Raw genomic sequence first — 19,056 nt, forward strand, 5'->3', positions numbered from 1 at the left:
AGATACATAAGACAAAGGAATAAATAAGTAAGCTTAATACAAAGTTGAAGTGCATTAAAGGTCCGCTTCACCTCCTCTGGACTTTAAGCTCTGTAAGGGTAAGGACCACCTGGGTCTTATTCAGCTATGGTGGCCAGCCACATTAGATGCTCACTTAAAAATGCCTCTTGAATACCAGGCAGTATACACGAATGAGTCAGACCAAGTTCAGAAAGGGAGACAGAATTCTCGTATTAAAGGATAAGAAAAGGGGCGCCTGGGTGGCTCAGTCAGTTAAGCTTCCAACTCTTGGTTTCGGCTCAGGTCCTGATCTCAGGGTCATGAGATTGAGCCCCACATTGAGCTCCGTGCTGGGTGTGGAGTCTGCTTAAGATTCCTCTCTTTTCTCTCTCCCTCTGCCCCTTCCTCTCTAGTAGTAAGATTACTACTAGAAAATAGGAAAACACCAAGCATCTTTTATAGAGCTAGTCAACTTCTTTTCTTATGTGGAAAATGAATATATTTGAGTTCATTCACCATTAGAATATGGTGTTTCAAAGAATTATTGGAATCCTTTATGATGTGCCAAACTTGAAGCCATCTTTAAGAAAACAGGCAATGCCATTAACTGAGGAAATTATTTTTGAAACAGAAAGCAAAAATGCCGTACCTCCTCTGTCCTCAGAAGTTCCTCCTGTTTGGTTAAAATGCAGAAGGAGTTTACGCCATGAAGATGTTCCTCAGTCACAATGTCCACCACGCCAGGTAGGCTGAGAGCTTCTGACAAATCAATAGACCTAGATGAGAACACACAGAGCAGGTCCTCAGAGAAGCCCCCAGCCTGAAGACCATGGAGAACATGCTTAATTGGAGAATAAGATATTCGAGTGGTAAGATACACCCAGCTCTAATAGTTCTTGCCAGACCATGGTAACAAATTCCTGGGACAATGAAGCTATTACTTGAACTTGAATGAAGCTGACTTTGAGCAATGCAGGGGTTAGGGATACTGATCCCCTACACAGTTGAAAATCTGCATACAACCTTTATTCCTCCAAAATGTAACTACTAATAGCCTACTATTGACCAGAAGCCTTATTAATAACATCAACAGTGAATGAACACCTATTTTACATGTTATATGTCTTATATACTGTATTTTTTTTACAATAATCTGGAAAAAAGAAAATGTTTTCATAGTACTACCATTAAAAAAAAAAAAACCCACACACAAGCAGACCTGCACAGTTCAAACCCGTGTTGTTCAAGGGCCAACTGTATCTGGAGGGACAAATTGTAGTAAATCCTACATTTTGATCTAATTTCCCTTCTAATCTGCAATGGATATTGCCAACAAATAGCCTATCCTCTTTGTACCATTACTTATCACTTATGTGAGTTGGACGAAAAGGCAATAATTAATATCTAATTAGGAACTTCATCACTTACACAATCTTAGCATGAGCTCTTGAACTTGTTACAAAAGACAAGAAAAGTTCCCGGTCCACTGTAGGCATGTCATCACAGTAGATGGCTTCACCCGTGGCATGTTTAATACCAGACAGATGCATGATAGGATGGCCAATTGGGTCTTGAGGAAGCTGCTTTGAGTCTGGACTCTGTTTAATCAGTAACCAACATATCATTTTTATAATCATTTTTGTAATATTATGCACATCTCCCATAAGAAGGTAGCTATGCAATTTACATCCAAGCCAGAACACTTTTGAAACTGAAAATAGTCACTGTTTAATAATAACACCAGGACAATAAGCCTATTTCAGTAATAGAGTAGGCAAACTGGGATGTATAGTCATGATATTGTTCTTACTTTTTTCCTCCTTTTTCTAAATATAGAACACAAATATCTCTAATGCAAATTCCATTTATGTAAGTAAATGAATATAAATATTTCTTCCTAAAAATGTAAAATTATATCTTGTTAATGCTCCCATATTTCTTTCAATTTTATTATCAAAATTATTTTACCATTGTATCTAAGCAATGGCATATATAACGTTTTTCAGAAGAGCATGATGATATCATGACTATGTTTTATAAAATATTGAGGGCATGCTGTCATGCTCTATTCCAAGTGAGGAAGTTAAGAAATAATTGGTAAAACTCGTAACTTAGACAATCTGATAAAGAATGAAGACAAACGGACCTGCATTTTGAGGAATGATTTACTAATGTTACTCTTTCTTAGAGACCCATGGAATAAAATGTCTTGCTACTGGTTCTTTAAATACCTTAAATATGTTTCATTAACCAAAGCGGACATTAAGAAACATGATGTCTTCCCCAGTATTTCAAATATGAGAGTTGTTAGCTTTCCTAGTTGGCTGGTTATTGGGAGAAGACCTGGACGTATGAAGAAAGAGGGGTTAAGGGATAGGACAGAGACCAAGCTTGGAGCCCAGCATGAAGGCTATGGCTGCTAAGGGGGCTGGTGATGAGAGTGTGGGTGGTGGAAATTCCAGGATGAAGATAACTGAAATACTTCTCCGATGCCCTCTGCTGCTCATGGGACTCAAGAAGAGTGGTCCTGGTTCACTGCCAACCTACTTGAAGGACTCAAAAAATAAATCTTTGGCTTGAGAGACCAGAGGCTGTCCAGGCAGGGGGCAGGCCTAGAGCATCAAGATGGCAAAGGAGAGTGGCACATGTATTTGAAAACATGTTCAGCATTTTTACTGGTTATTGGGAAAAAATAAAAACCTACTGTCTTCATAATATAAATGACAGTAAAATATCAGCCAGGAGATGGGAGCAAGATGGCGATTCCGGGCAGGCAGTATGGGCTTATTTTGCCAAAGAAAGCACAGCAGTTGCACCCTGTTTTGCAAAAACCATCAGTGTTTGGGAATGATTCTGATGATGATGATGAGACCTCCGTGAGTGAAAGCCTTCAGAGGGAAGCTGCTAAGAAGCAAGCAATGAAACAGACCAAACTAGAAATCCAGAAGGCCCTGGCAGAAGATTCCACTGTATATGAATATGACAGTATTTATGATGAAATGCAGAAAAAAAGGAGGAAAATAATCCCAAATTGCTTTTGGGAAAAGACCAAAAGCCCAAGTATATTCAAAACCTACTAAAAGCAGTTGAGATCAGAAAAAAGGAACAGGAAAAGAGAATGGAAAAAAAAATACAGAGAGAAAGAGAAATGGAGAAGGGAGAATTTGATGATAAGGAGGCATTTGTAACATCTGCCTATAAGAAAAAACTGCAAGAGAGAGCTGAAGAGGAAGAAAGAGAAAAAAGGGCTGCTGCACTCGAAGCACGTTTGGACATAACCAAGCAGAAAGATCTCAGTGGATTTTATAGACACCTATTAAATCAAGCAGTTGGTGAAGAGGAAGTACCTACATGCAGCTTTCGTGAAGCCAGGTCTGGGATAAAGGAAGAGAAATCAAGGGGTTATTCTGGTGAAGTAAGTTCGGAGAACAGAATACCACGTGAGAAATGCAGTCTCCAAACTGTCGTGCAAGCAGAGGAAAACCCAGATGCAGACTGTGACTTTTATGCTCATAGTGAGGATGATGAAATGGAAGAAAATAATAAAGTGAACTGCAGAATGAAAAAGGTCACAGAGACCTCCGAGAGTGACTCCAAGCATCAGAGAAATCAAGCACACTCACGGTCTTCTAGTGAAGAAAGAGAGCATGGTACCAAATGCCACACAAAAAGGTCCAAGTCAGGAGTTCAGGAGAAAAGGGAAGATCAGCACCAAGGGAGACAATCCAGGGATCATGAGAACTATTACACTGACCGTGGTTTCCGAAAAGAAAAGAAGGATTCTCAGAGGCACAGAGAGGTCAGTCACAGAGCTTCTCACTGGAAGAGGCATGAACACGAAGATAAACTGAGGGGAAGAGACCAAAGAGAAAGAAATGACAGAGATTGGAAAAGGGAGAAAGACAGGGAGAAATACTCCCCAAGAGAACAAGAAAGAGATAGACCACGGAATGATCATGACCGACACAGTGAGAAAGGAGGAGAGAAGGAAGAGAAAAGCAAAGAAAAGGAAGAGCGTATGAAAGCAAGGAAAGAAAGAAATGAAAACAGTGGTAAGTACAGAGATCGAGAACGAGAAATAAGTGTTCAGTCTTCGGAAAGAAGCCGAGACAAAAAAGAAAGCAGCCCAAATTCTAGGGCAAAGGATAGGTTTCTTGACTGGGAAAGATCCAATAAAATGAGAAATATGGAAAAGGACAAAGAAAGAAACCCAGAAAAACCCACCAGTTCTGAAACATCCCTGGGAGCAAAACACATACTCACGGAGGGAGGCCAAGAGATGGGCAGAGAACAAGAGAGACCACGTGAGGTGGGGAACAAGTTCGCAAAGCGAAGCAATGAAGAGACTGTAATGTCGGCTAGAGACAGGTACCTGGCCAGGCAAATGGCACGGGTTAATGCAAAGACATATATTGAGAAAGAAGACGACTGATAACTGCCCAAATAGAAAGACCTGTGGAAGCACAAAAATTGTAACTCCTTGACCATGCTGTGTGAAGGCACAAAGGAGTGTGTTAACAGTGGTTGGGAGGGTGTTTTTTAATATATTTTCAGAATTCATTTTTGGTTTAAGTAAAAAATAAGTCCTTTTTTCTTTTAATGAGGAAAATGGGCTCCACTGTAGCCATTAAAAAATAATTCAAACAACTCCCCTAATAATGTTGGTTTTGTTGCAGGGAGGTGTTAGGCTTATAAATACTGTATTCTAGATAAAAATATGGATTTGAGGGGCTCCTGGGTGGCTCAGTCTTTAAGCGTCTGCCTTCGGCTCGGGTCATGATCCCAGGGTGGTCGGATCAAGCCCCTCATCGGGCTCTCTGCTCCGCGGGAAGCCTGCTTCTCCCTCTCCCACTCCCCCTACTTGTGTTCCCTCTCTCACTGTCTCTCTCTGTCAAATAAATAAATAAAATCTTTTAATTAAAAAAAATAAATAAAATAAAAATATCAGCCAAATGTTGACTGACAACTATATGCAGAAAGTAGAGTGATTTCTAAAATTAACTTGGTACACGACACATGTGTGGATGCTATGAACTTACTCCTTTCTCACACAAAATTTACTGTTTTACAGTAAAATATACACTTACCCATAGGCATACTTTTAGTGTCCATATTTGTTTCATTTAAACGTAAACTTCAATTTTTTAGTTACTAGAACATAATGCACAACTAGAAAGCAGAAGATTATGAAGAAAAATAATTTAGGACTTGACCCAGACACCGTTAAATAAAGATAGACATTAGGCCATGAATGTAGGCAAAGAGGGAAACTGAGAGGAAATTTTACATATGGGGATGGAAGGGGATCTGAAGCAGCTCCCACATACACCAGCCCCAGTGACACAGCTCATTGCTCTGTCCTCAGGACCAAATGCTCTCAGCAGGCCTTTGGTCTCTCTCCTTTGAGAAGCTGAGATGGTGATCAAGAGAAAAAAAAATGTTATGAGTGCTCCATCAAGTATGGTTTTTTGTGTTCCAGATGGTGAGGATCAACTCCCTCTGTAAATACCCACAACGTGTCATGCTAGGGTTCTGTGGCGGGCTTGCAACTTGAACATTTGAGTAAAAAATCACCCACATTTTTTTTTTTTTAATCCTAAGGGATTTTTTTTCCATCCTGAAGAGCAAAATTCCAGGTAATTCATAAGCTTAAACATTAAGGAAACACATCCTTAAGTACCTGTGAAGGCTCTGGGAGTTTTCTACAACATAATACTTTTTATTGTCAATAATGAAACACAACATAGCATTGAAAAAAAAGGCCTTTTGAAATCCTGCTAGGTGAGGCCTGAGAAAAGATTGAAGAAAAATCCCAAAATATATCTTTTTACTAGTCTATAATAAAAAATGCAGCTGATTATTTTAGCTGAAGATATACTTTTTTTTTTTTTTGGTAGTTAGTTGGGGTGAATCTACCAGTGAAAGAGGCTGTACCCGACTCCTTATTTCTGCTTGTTATGTGGCTGAAGGGACCACAGAGGAATGAATTTGTCTCTTCAAAATGGTGATCTCCTGAAACGGTGTCAAAATACTTTCAAAGGAAATGAACTGATTTGGGGAGAAATGTTTGTCATGAGAGCTGAAGATGCTCTAGCAATGCAGATATTTGTGTGTGTGTAAAAAAACCACAGGAAAACAAAAAGAAAACTCATCTCTGTGGGAGATAAACTGCTTCCAAAATTCGGCCTTGCACTCTATAATAACAAGCTCCCTTTTTTGACTATCTACTGTGTGAAGATTGTCACTTTTCTATGGATGATTTGAATGCCCATTAATTTGTTGTTGTTGTTCCTTTCAGAGGTTTATTCCATCGTGAAGGTAAGGTTAGGGTATTCATAAGCTGAAGGTTGCAGCTTCCATATTTTGCAGAATACCAGGAAAGATTGCAGCTTTTTAAAACTTTCAATATCATCACTTTCAATGGAGTTTGGTGTCCTTAAATTTTTGAACATCCTGAACCTAAAACCTCAAGAGATATATACCAACTGCAACGTTCATTATGACATACCGTCCCCAGCTTTTACAACTAAATCCAGCAATAGATTCAATGAACTGATGCTTTCAAAAGCCTCCTCATGTTCTTGACTGAATAAAACTCTCAAGGTAAAGCTTCTTGATAATAATTTCAAGGAAAAACACATCAAATCTTATCCAGTTTACCAACAGGATGACTTCAGGAGGCATTTTTATGATGTTGTGGTGGAAAACTCCATTTGAAAGTCATGAGGAATTCTGTTCTAATAGCTTTCATTAGGAGCGCTTGAATAGCTCTTAGACCTTAGTGTGATTCAAACTCTAAATGTAACTCACAGAAAAGATACCTGGAGAATAGAGACTGGGGAAGCAAACTTGTTTTTTAATTTAAATTCAATTAACCAACATACAGTACATCATTAGTCTCAGATGTAGTGTTCAACAATGTATCCACTGCATATAGAATTGTTTATTCAAAAAAAAAAGTAAATCAGTAGCTCTTTTAAAAAACCATTACTGCATTTTCACCAACCTCCAAGGGCTGTGTTTCCTGCTCCTCTATAAATGAAATCAAAGCAGCCCCCCAGCCTTGACACAGAATGTGACTTTGGTTGTGCTCTGGCTTCCACAATGCCAAGGGCAGAAAGTGTATGGCAGGCTAGCCAGCTCATGCCTGTCAGTGGTACAAGGCCACAGAGTCAAACAGACGAACTTCAAGATCAAAGAAGACATTTTTTTAAAAACTGCCATTGCTAGTTTTATTTTTCATAATTTTTCATTAAGTTTGAAATTGTAATTAACACTATGGAAGGCTGAGTTCACCAGAAGGGGAGCTAGAGCTTAGAAAGCTTGAGAATCACTGTGAGGTTAGTGGAGTGTCCAGGTGAAGGAGTTATAGGCCAGGCCCTTTGAATTAAAAAAAAATGCCACTCACCTGGTACTTGAATGTACTGCAATGATGTCTGGAATGAAGATCTTCTAAAGCACTCTCATACTTGTCTGCAAGGCTAGGATGGTGAACAGGGTCCTGAAAGGTAGAACCGTTGTAGATATTTAAAATAGGCCCGAATGGTCTTGGTAGGGAGGCTACCATGGTTCTTAACAAGGAACTCTACTTGGAAGTCTAACATTTAGCAGGTACTTGCTCTGCGCAGAACCCTGGGGGTAGCAACAGCTCCCTGACCATCAGGACACATGCTCTGGAAGGCCCATACCTAATACCACACATTATGAAGCACCAACTGAATACAGATCACTGACTTGCAACATCTTTATGTTTCTTATGATCCTCTCATATGCTTTCCTAAATGATTTGAGGACTTACAAACTAATAAAACAGGAAGATAGGAGCTAAGTAAATAAAATGGAAAGGAAGAGAATCTTCAAGCCGGAAAAAGTGAGAGCCAAAACACATCACTGCGAAGGAATGTGAAACTGTGTTGCACCACCTGGTCAACAGGGGAGGAAGGAAAATGCAGAGGGCTATATGCCTGCCACAACTCCACAGAAGGAAGCTGCCCAGGGCCCTAGGAGGAACACTTTTGGGAACTGAGAGAAATGGATCACTGGGTCTTTATACAAGACTTTCAACAGTATACGTAATGATTATTTTTTACAATTAAAAAATTTTAGTATAAAAATTAAAGCCAACAAAGGCTACTATTTTTAATAGAGCAATATTGACTAGAGGAGGTTGAATGGAAGGCAAAAGACTACAAGGTAGAAGCTTTAAGTGGTATCACTTGATTTACCCAAGAAATTGTATTAGTTTGCTATTAATTTGAAGAGTCTACAGTTGACTTTATTTTTCCTCCTTTGAGTGCCTGGTGAGAGTATGTCACTTATACACTGTCAATCTTCCATTCTCAGAAACTGGATATAACCCTTTTGGTTCTTAGTTGACTCCATCTATAATAAAAAAATACCCTCAGAAGCAATATTAAGAGAAAACTTTGTGACTTTTATTAAAGGGGTCATACCGCTTTAATTTCTATACCACATTTCTATATTTCTATACCACATGAAGACCGTTCTTGGCTTCTAGTCTAGTTTGGTCAGCTGGTTGTAGCATGGGATTAATGAGGCCAGTATGCTTCAAGTTCCCTTTGGGTCCAGAAAATTTATTCAGAGAAACCCTTTTAGCTGTGTCCTCCCTAGCCAACAATCTTGTAACTGTTTGGCACGAGGGAGACCAGTAAAAGAATGCCTGGGTGATCACTACTATCACCAAGACGACTACAAGGCGACGACTACAAGGCAGTCTTCCCATGTACCTCTGAAGCACTAGGGACCTACTGAGCCCTTTTCCTGTGATGATCCATTTCACAATAACCTGTGGAGTGGCTGCCATCATCATCTTATAGGTGAGAGAAATGAAGCTGAATCCAGAGAAGAGAGTCAAATGCGTGAAGGTGACCCAACAAGTGGGAGAGATGTTCTACTGAAAGTATGTTCAAATCATGAATGTGGTCGTTCCATTTACCATCCTCTTCAGAATCTGTGACACTTCCAGGTAGAACTTGAAGAGGAAGCTGATGATGAGAGTCCTCTTGAATTCCACCCTCCCGCCCGGAGCTGAGCCTGGAAGGGTAACTTCGTCCAGAACCAGCCTGCAAGCTGCATCCAGCATCTCTTCATTCCAGGGCCTATGGGAATCAAAGAGAAGACTCATTACCTCACAGGCTCAGCTCGTGTGTGAGACAAATAATGACAGTGGAATGCAGGGAATAAGAATAAAAGCTCCACAGCTGGGCAACCCACGTTCAAATCACAGTCCTTGACTCTCAAGGTGTCTGGCCCAGGCCCACCACTTCCTCATCAGTAAAAGTAGAATGAGAGTAGAACTTACCTCCTGGAATGTCATGAGAAAGAAATGACAACTTGTGTTAAGTCGTTACCCCAGCAGTAACTGACCCCTATATCACTAGAATATTTACCGCATGCCTGGTCCTGTTGTAAGCACCTTGTATATATTCACTCATTTAATCCTATGAGGTGGGGATGATTATCGCCCTTTGACAGAGAAGGAAAGGCTCTGTAAGGTTAAGTAAGCTGACTGCAATCACATAGTTAATTGGGGTTGACTGAGTTCATACTTTTAACCATTCCCCTTTGTTTACCTTTGAAATGGTAACTGATAACCCAGTAAATGCTCCAGAAATATCAGCTATTAGTATTATCTATAGAAACAAAAGTCATGTAAGCAATGACTTTAGCCATTTATTATAAAACAAACTCCCACAGTCTATTTTTTATCGTGGTAAATTATTCTCTCATGGTAGAAAATGCGTATTTTCTTATTTTGCTTACTGTGTCTACTGTACAATTGGGAGATGGGGTCTCTCCCTCTTTCCTTCTCCGTCCCTCTGCCCTCTCTGTCACACACACGCACACGCGCACACACACACGCACGGGCGCGCACGCGCGCACACGCACGCACACACGCACGCGCACGCACACAGACTACGTGATGCCCACTTCAGAATTCACTCTCATCAAGACACATGGAAATCATCATGAGATTGTACTGGAATCCCATGCCATTAAATAGGAAGGTAGTGAGGCTTTTTCTTCTTGTAACTGTGTGCTACCACACACAGAGCTGCTGCAGTACTTGGAGTCTGAGGACAGGATGCCGTACCTTCCGGCGAGTTCCTGACAGGAATTCTTGGCACAGACAGTGGTCGGACCGACGCCTCCATAGGAGATGGATAACTCTCTGATGATGCCACCCCCTTCTCCAAAAAAGACTCTCATTCCCGAATTGACGATGGCGAGAGCATTCTGTTGCCGCTGGGCTTGTCGGAAGCCTGACACAAATTCCCACTAAAGGCGAAAGTTAGGTGGCATGTGCAGAAATACAGTGAGTGACCACGACGCACAAAACAGTTTATGTACACTGCCTCTCAGGCCCTTGTCACACTCTGTTATGGGCTGCACCGTGTCCCCTAAAATTGCTATGTTAAAGTCCTAACCCCCAGTACTCCAGAACGGGACTGTAATTGGAGACTCTGTCTTTAAAGAGGTATTTACATTAAAATGAGGTAATTACGGTGGGCTCTCATCTAACAGGATGGTGTCCTCACAAGCGTTAATTTGGACATAAGCAGGGAAAACCATGGGAAGACACGGGAGAACATGCTCATCTATGAGCCAAGGAGAGAAGCCTTTAAAGAAACTGATCTTGCTGACATGTTGATATCAGGCTTCTAGCCTTCCGAATTGTGAGAAAATAAAGTTCTGTTGTTTAAGCCACTCAGCCTATGGTTCCTTACGATGGCAGCCCTAGCAAACTACTACACCCTTCAAGGCAGGCTTGATTATTCCCATTTTATAGATGAGGAATTTAAGCCTCAGAGTGCTTTGGTAGTAAGTTCAGGTCACAGATCCTGAAACCAGGATTCAGTCTTGAGTCTGAATTCACTTTGAGTCCAAAGTCCTTCCTTTCCCTAAGTTCTATTGGAAGTGCATTTTTTTTAAGCCTCTTTCAAACCCCAAGATATAGGCAGAGAATATTTTCAAGTCTTCTTTAGGGAAAAGCCTTATGGGTCAAAGAATTTATAAACATCTATAGGGAAGTAACTTCAGAGTTTGGGTTAGGTAGAGACAGAAACAGAGACAGAGAGGCAGACAGAGAATGGTTGAGACAAAGGTCTCTTGATTCTAGGAATGATCAGGGAACGCATAACACAAGTAAAAAGTACTCACAAATACTGTAATCTCCCCTATAAATAGTCAACACCTTTTCTTAACTCACCATGTGTTGGAATTAACAAGCTTCAGACTCACAGTAAAAGCACGAGACTGAAAGGACATTCTCACCTTCCTCGAGTGGGGTACGTTCACTGAGATTAAGACCTCTTCAGGCTTCAGATCTGTGCTGGGGCACCTTCTGAGAAACTCCTCGTTTAAAGGAACCTGTCGTTTTCCTTCTGTGGAAAGAAATGACACTTTCCTGGAATCTGTTCTGTTAAACAATAAAACTTTGGAAACAATTCTACCAAATATCTGATGAAACTGGTTGTCTGGGAAAAGAAGTGTTCTTTCTATACTTAGCAAATCTTTCCCCCTACAATGGCATCTTGTGGCTAGGTCCCAACTGTGTTGTTGTTATTGTTTGCTTCTTTGCTTGCTTATAAGTAAAACTATCTAGCAGAGTAGTCCAGAGATCACATAGAACAGGACATGAACAGTCCTCTTCCCAAACAGCAAAATTCATTCTGAGCTTTGTAAGCAGGCAGTAGATAATAATATCCCTCTTGATATTCTGATCAAGTCACTCAACAAACATGTATTGTTTATAACCAGGAACCCTACTACGTTCAGTAATGAATAAATAAATTGCCTTTAATAAATGTATACTAGTGAAGTGCTGACTTATTTTTTTTATATCTTTCTCCAGCACCTAAAGAATTTCTGTTCTCCAGTCAATACATTGGGGGAGGAACCACTTAAAGCTATAATGTAGTATGACTTTAGGATGAAAGCTAATAAGCTTTTGATGTTTACATTCACAACACAAGATATGTTTCTCATCATATGATTGTTTTAAAGGGATGTTACTTGAACATACAACTCTAAATACTAACCTTCCTCCTTAAGATAATTTTGTGGTTCAGGTGATATGAAGAGTAGGTATTTAACAATGCAGGTAATAGAAGGCTAGTCCATATTTTTAAATGAAAATAAAAACAGATTTATAAGGGACCAATTAGCAGTAACTATTAACCAAGTTGGAATAACAGAAATATATTAAAAGCCCTGGACTTTGTTCAAAAACAAAACTCATATAAACACAGAATGGAGCCCAACCATTTTCAACAAAAAAAGGTCTGTAGGCTTCCATCCGTGAACAATTAAGTATGAGCGCACAACATGACAGGGGTGCCACAACCCTCCTGTACCACCTGGAGAAAGTCTTCAACAAAGGGGCTCTGTAGTTCTCGACAGACTTTAGTTCTCTCTACTACTCAGGTCACAGCAGGACACTAACCAACAAAGCATGGCCAATGTTGGGTGACCAGTACAGGAAAATACCTAGCACACGGCCTCAAAAGAAAGCGATGAAGACATTGGAAGTGTATGGAATTAGGAACAGACTGGGCAAATTTCCAGCATCCAGAAAGGTGGAGAAAATTATTAATATTACAAAGAATAGTCATTTTCAAAACTGGACCTCCTGCCTCCCCAGAGGGAAAAACGGATAAGAGGAACAGGTTTAATAATCTCCAAGAAGGAATTGTCACTTACTTTTTGATAGCAAGTTGAGGGTACAGTTGCCCACGGCCAGGAGGGGATTCAGATCTGAATCTAGGTGCCTGCTCACGATATGGCCCCCTAAAGACTTTTTAAAATAATGAGTTATTTTCAATACCTTTTATATAATTATAAAAACACAATTGATAAAGTAAGTATTAAGCAAGGTTTTGGAGAATTATTATTTTTTGTCTGTTCTAAAAGAACAAAGAATGTCATGATTTGTCAGAGAGAGTCACGTAAGACATGTATGCCAGAGTTTACCATCATCAAACACATACAGCCATGTTCCTGATCTGAGATCCAGCCAGAGTTCCCAAATGCTTCAAGAGAGCTCGGTACATCTGTGTCTTCTCCTCTGGGAGGTTCTGGATTACTTCACCCAAGATGTACTTCACCTGAGTCAGGCTGAGGCCAGCACCTAAGGTCAGCTCTGAAGTGAAATCATTTATAATTAATGCAGTGTGATCACTGCTGACCTGTTAATGTCATTAGACCAAAGTTACAGACATGGGATCTTTTTCCTGGATACTTGCTGCTCTGCTTATTGATGGTAGTGGTGGTGGTGGTGATGGAGGCAGTGGTGGAGATTATGGAGGTGATGGTGGTGGTGGTGATGGAGGTGATGGAGATGGTGATGGAGGTGATGGGGCTGGTGATGATGGTGGTGGTGATGGAGGTGGAAGTGATGGTGGTGGTGGTTGTGATGGAGTTGGTGATGAAGGTGTAGAGGTGATGGAGGTGATGATGGAGGTGGTGCTGGTGGTAGTGTTAATGGAGGTGATGCTGGTGATGCTGGCGATGAAGGCAGAGGTGGTGGTAGTGATGAAGGTGATGTAGGCTAAATGTTTTTACTATGCTGAATGCTTCACAGAATCTCCTTGAAGCTTAAGAAATCTTTGAGAGAATAGCCCCATTTCACTGATGAAGAAACTGAGATTCAGAACTCAACTAAGTTCTCACAGCTAATATGCGAAATAGTCAAGAATTAGACTCCAGAGCAAGACTCCAAACCCACATTTATATTACTTCTCATCATTGTCATTAAATCAATTTCCTTTGTGGGAAGAGATGAGCCAGTCTGTAAACTGCTCAATACATAAACCTGCTCTCTTAACTATTGTGCTTCTGGAGAGCAAAGACTGTGTTCTATTTATCTTTATCATCTATCCAGGACTTAGCACAATACCCTTCATTGAACAGTTGCTACATTTCTCTGATAAGGCAGACATAGAACGTTTTTCAGCAGACTATTCAGACAATTAGTATTTCATGTAACTATAGAGAATTCTTCCCTGGGTCTCCTCCAGAATGTTACCATTTTTATAAGGAGAGAATCTCTGTATATTATAATTAGGAATAATTCTTTTTCTGCTTGTCTGCTGGACAAAGGGCATAAATTGATTAATGAATGTGAACTAAGAAAACAGGGACCATAAGAACTCACCATTATGTGAACAGTTTGCAAAATTCAGTTCTTCAATTCCATCAGGAGAAATTATAACTGGGTGAAAGACACCCTTAAATTTCATATCAGGCCCTAAGGATTAGAAAAAAAATTTTTGAAGTTGTGATTAAAAGCAATTATCTTTGGGTGCCTGGGTGGCTCAATCAGTTAAGTGTCTGACTCTTGGCTTTGGTTCAGGTCACGATCTCAGGGTTGTGAGATTGAGCCCAGGGTGGGACTCCGTGCTGGGCGTGGAGTCTGCTTAAGATTCTCTCTCTCCCTCTGCCCCTCCTCCCCTGCACACACAGTCTCTCTCTCTCTCTCAAAAAAAGTGATTATCTTTAAATACATAAAAATTACAGATCTTTCCATTGGTCTGCTCATTGCCAAATCACCCAGAGACAAGCCAGATGGACTTCCACTGAACTCGGAGGATACTTTGAACTCGTCAGCTTGAAGTCTTGGCTGACTAGTATGAGAGGACTTGTGGCATACTCAAAATTCTCTTTGGGAGGACACTGGGAGATTCCTCAAAGAAGTAGGCAGTCAAACTGAGTTCACAACAGACATAATAGAGAGACCCAGTAACTGCAGTGTAAGAAAACCATTTCATATCTATCAAGATACCACCGAAAAAGGAAACAAAGAGTAACTTCAAATATGAGCCCAAGATCAATCGCCACATGGAAAGAAAAGACAGCTGTCACTGGAACTGCTACTTCTGAGTTGTTATGAAGCAGATCTCCTGGGCGCAACTCTATGCACTGCTCTGATTCTGGGCAAGAGGAATTTACTTATGTCATGGAAGTTGTGAAAGTCTCTTGAGCAACCCCGAGGAAGTCAAGTCTAAACAATTAAAAGTGCTTTTTCAGACTATTTTTCCTGAGAACATGTATATATGAGGTTCTTTCCTCCAAAGTCCCTTTCCTCAGTTCCCTCATAAGAGGTCCCTGGGGTTCTACGTACCTACAGAGGTGTTCCCCATGACAAGAGGGGCCTGAGGATAGTTGAATTTAGCTTCTAGAAGTGCCGTCAGGGTCGTTGGAGAAATCCATGTCATTCTATCACCACTAAAAATCCTGGTCCTTTGTGGTTGTTTCTCAGCCATTATCTGTTAAAACAGCAAGAGGGATTCAAGATCATCTCATGACAGCATTTTCACCTGTTTCTGCCCCATTTTGATAGGAAACAGAGAAAGGAAATGGAGATCTTTTTAAAAAATAAAATAAAAGTGACCTAAAAGTAAAACTTTACTAAGGACTCAGAGTTCAGATTAAACATATAAAAATATTTTATTCCTTCTGGAGACTGTTCTCCTATATCTACCTTTGCTGCTTTTATATCTCAAAGGAATTTATTTCAATATTTAAAAATATCTTAATATGCTTACTTTTGTCAAACCATTCTATGGAAGAATAAACTTCAAGAAAGCTGGAAGTAGAAAACATATCTACATTTATAAATGTTGTGATGACATTTTCTTATAGATACAATTTCTTGCTTTAACAGTCAACTATCCCCTCATGATGGCTCTACCCTCATTCACTCATCTCTGCCTTAGTCCCATACTATTTAGACCTTGGGTTAAGAATGGCAGATGGCATTTGCCAATCAATCACCTTCTGAAAGGATCCATAAACAATACCCTTCCTAAACATCTCACCACGAATTCCTCTATAATGAGCTCAACTTTGCCTTACCATTAGCTCTGGAGGAAATATCAATTCTTGAGTTGGATCCAATGGCAGAAACTCCTCTTCTGAGAAGAGTTTTGCACTTGTCTTTAAAAAAAAAAAAAAAGAAAGTAACAGGAGTTATTATCATCAGACAACTCTAACTACTTTAAAATCTTTGTGGAATGAGGTCAGAAGAAGAAAGACATACAGCAGACAGAAAAAAAGCCAACTGGCCAGCCACACTCTCTGGGTTCTAAGTCAAGGGCTCTAACACAGACCTGGTTACTAGCAACTCAGTGCAGATGCCAATGGTCCTCCAAAGCTCAACTTCCTGAGCAAACATTTTCTTTGCAGTCTGGGAAAACAGAGGAGGCACCAGCAGCTGAGAACAAGAGTGTTTCCCCAAATTGCCACCTATCACTTCTCCCTCTGCCAGTTCTTCCATTTCCCTAACGTCTTCACTTTGCTTCTAGCTCTTGAAAAAAGACTTGAAAAGCTTTTTTTTAAAAAAACAAAACAAAACAAAACTAAGAGACATTAAGGGATCAATGTGTTTTCTCTCCTATGGATAGTTGTACTTGACCAGAATAATATCTGGAATGAAGAATAAAGTTGTTAAGACAGATTTTTTTTTGGGGGGGGATGAAGATTGAGAACGGGGGGGTACATGTTGAAATCCATCAAATGAGTCAAGTTAGGCAGCCATTTATTCTTCCTGAAAGTAAGTTGGTTCTGTTCATGTCCTGAGAAAGCCTTATAAAAAATTTACATTTCACTGACCTTATCTACTTCTTCAAGTTCTGGTAATTCATTTATTCCCTGATCCAGACAGCAAACCCCATTTTCTTTACTTTGACAGCAGCCAGAAGTCTAGTGGGTGAAAAAACAAATAATCGAGAATTTGTTGCTGATTCTACTAAGTATTTTTTCAGCTTTCTTGAGGTATAGCTGACAAATAAAATTATATATTTAAAGCACACAATATGGGGACTCCTGGGTGGCTCAGTCAGTTAAGCATCTGCCTTCGGCTCAGGTCATGATCCCAGAGTCCTGGGATTGAGCCCCACATCGGGCTCCCTGCTCAGTGGGAAGCCTGCTTCTCCCTCTGCCTGCCGCTCCCCCTGCTCGTGCTCTCTCTCTCTCTTACAAATAAATACAATCTTTAAAAAAAAAGTGCACAATATGATTGGTTTTTTTTAAACATTGTATTTATTTATTTGACCGAGAAAGAGAGATAGCGAGAGCAGGAACACAAGCAGGGGGAGTGGGAGAGGGAGAAGCAGGCTTCCTGCCGAGCAGGGAGCCCGATGTAGGACTCGATCCCAGGACCCTGGGATCATGACCTGAGCCGAAGGCAGACGCTTAACGACTGAGCCACCCAGGCGCCCCACAATGTGATTGTTTTATATATGCATACTTTGTTAAATGATTACCACAATCAGGTTAAGGAACACATCCATCATCTCACATAGTTACCATCCTTGTGTGTGTGTGTTGTGAGAACAATTAAGGTCTACTCTCTCAGCAAATTTCAAGTACACAACACAATGTTATTAACTATAGTCACCGTGCTGTAAATTAGATACCCAGAGCTTATTCATCTTATAACCAAAGTCCTGTGCCCTTTAACCAGCATCTCTCATTCTCCCAGTCCCTGCCCCTGGCAACCACCATTACACTCTGTTTCTATGAGTCCAACTTTTTTTCTTTTTTACCTTCTGCGTATAAGTGAGATCATACAGTATTTGTCTTCCTCTATCTGGCTAATTTCACTTAGCATAATGTCCTCCAGATTCACCCATCCTGTTGCAAATGGCAGGATTTCCTACTTTTTCATGGCTGAATAATATTCCTCTGTGTGTGTGTGTGTGTGTGTGTGTGTGTGTGTGTGTGTGTGTACATTCATCTGTTGATGGTATAACTTAGGTTATAAGTTATATATAAGTTATAACCTATTGAATAACTTAGGTTATTTCCACATAGTGAATAATGTTGCAATGAATACGGGAGTTCAGATATCTCTTAGAGGTACTAATCTCATTTCCTTCAGATATATACCCAGAAGTGGGATTGCTGGATCCTATGGTGGTTCTATGTTTAATTTTTTGAGGAAATTCCATACTGTTTTCCATAGTGGTTGCACCAATTTACATTCCCATGAACAGTATACAAGGATACCCTTTTCTTCATATCCTTGCCAACATTTAACTTTTGACATTTTGATAACAGCCATCCTAACAGGTGTGAGGTATCTCACTGTGGTTTTGATTTGCAATTCCCTGATGACTAGTGTTGTCGGGTACTCTTCAAGTACCTGTTGACCATCTGTATGCCTTTTTTAAAAAAAGTCTATTCAGATCCTTTGCCCATTTTTAATCAAATTACTTTTTTTTTTGCTATTGAGATACATTAGTTCCTTATATAATTGGATGTTAACTCCCTATGTTTAATGGTTTGCAAATATCTTCTCCCATTTTGTAGGTCACCTTTTCATTTTATTGTTTCCTTCATTGTGCAGAAGATTTTTAGTTTGAGATAATACCACTTGTTTATTTTTCCTTTTGTTGCCTGTGCTTTTGGTTTCATATCCAAAAAATCATTGCCAAGACCAATGTCAAGGAATTTTTCCCCTATGTTTTATTCTAGGAGTTTTATGGTTTCAGGTCTTACATTTAAGTCTTTAATACATTTTGAGTTCATTTGTGAGTGGTGTAAAGTAGGGGTACAATTCATTCAGGTTTCCCCAAGCCATTTATTGAAGAGACTATCCTTTCCCGATTGTGTTCTTGGACTCCTGTCAACATCAGTTGACCATATATGCATGAGTTTATATCTGGGCTTTCAATTCTGTTCCATTGGTCTGTGGGTCTGTTTTATGCCGGTGCCATATTGTTTCAATTGTTATAGCTTTGTGAAACAGTTTGAAATCAGGATGTGTGATATATCCAGTTTGTTTTTTCTCAAAATTGTATTACCTGTTTAGGGTCTTTTTTGGTTACATGCAAATTTTAGGATTTTTTTTCTATTTATGTGAAAAATGCTAATGGAATTTTGTTAGGGATTGCATTGAATCTGTAGGTTGTTTTGGTAGTATGGACATTTTAATAATATTATTTCTTCCAATCCATGATCATGGGATATCTTTCCATTTATTTCTGTCTTCCTCAATTTCTTTCAACAATGTCTTATAGTTTTCAGTGTATA

General features: G+C 39.9%; 2 protein-coding genes across 2 annotated transcripts in view; one reads left to right on the top strand and one right to left on the bottom strand.

The window, feature by feature from the left end:
• AOX1 (aldehyde oxidase 1) overlaps window positions 1–15,287 on the bottom strand; it is a 57,441-nt gene extending 42,154 nt beyond the window's left edge. Inside the window, exons 1-10 of the mRNA XM_028121698.2 lie at window positions 15,143–15,287; window positions 14,177–14,269; window positions 13,011–13,162; window positions 12,724–12,817; window positions 11,296–11,405; window positions 10,115–10,299; window positions 8,957–9,119; window positions 7,409–7,501; window positions 1,429–1,598; window positions 650–776 (exon numbers count right to left, since the gene is read on the bottom strand). Coding sequence (XP_027977499.2) covers window positions 650–776; window positions 1,429–1,598; window positions 7,409–7,501; window positions 8,957–9,119; window positions 10,115–10,299; window positions 11,296–11,405; window positions 12,724–12,817; window positions 13,011–13,162; window positions 14,177–14,269; window positions 15,143–15,284 — 1,329 coding nt within the window. The 5' untranslated portion in view covers window positions 15,285–15,287. The remainder of the gene's footprint in view (window positions 1–649; window positions 777–1,428; window positions 1,599–7,408; window positions 7,502–8,956; window positions 9,120–10,114; window positions 10,300–11,295; window positions 11,406–12,723; window positions 12,818–13,010; window positions 13,163–14,176; window positions 14,270–15,142) is intronic.
• On the top strand, window positions 2,754–4,432 carry LOC114223905 (nuclear speckle splicing regulatory protein 1-like). Its single transcript, XM_088022075.1, is given in 2 exon segments — window positions 2,754–3,003; window positions 3,006–4,432. Coding segments are annotated over 2 exon segments (1,674 nt in total). The 5' UTR covers window positions 2,754–2,756.
• Window positions 15,288–19,056: the final 3,769 nt, after the last annotated feature.

Source organism: Eumetopias jubatus, unplaced genomic scaffold (assembly GCF_037043125.1).
Source record: "Eumetopias jubatus isolate StellerSeaLion01/CBP00866 unplaced genomic scaffold, mEumJub1_p1.0 scaffold_3, whole genome shotgun sequence".
In the NCBI taxonomy this organism is placed as follows: domain Eukaryota; kingdom Metazoa; phylum Chordata; class Mammalia; order Carnivora; family Otariidae; genus Eumetopias; species Eumetopias jubatus.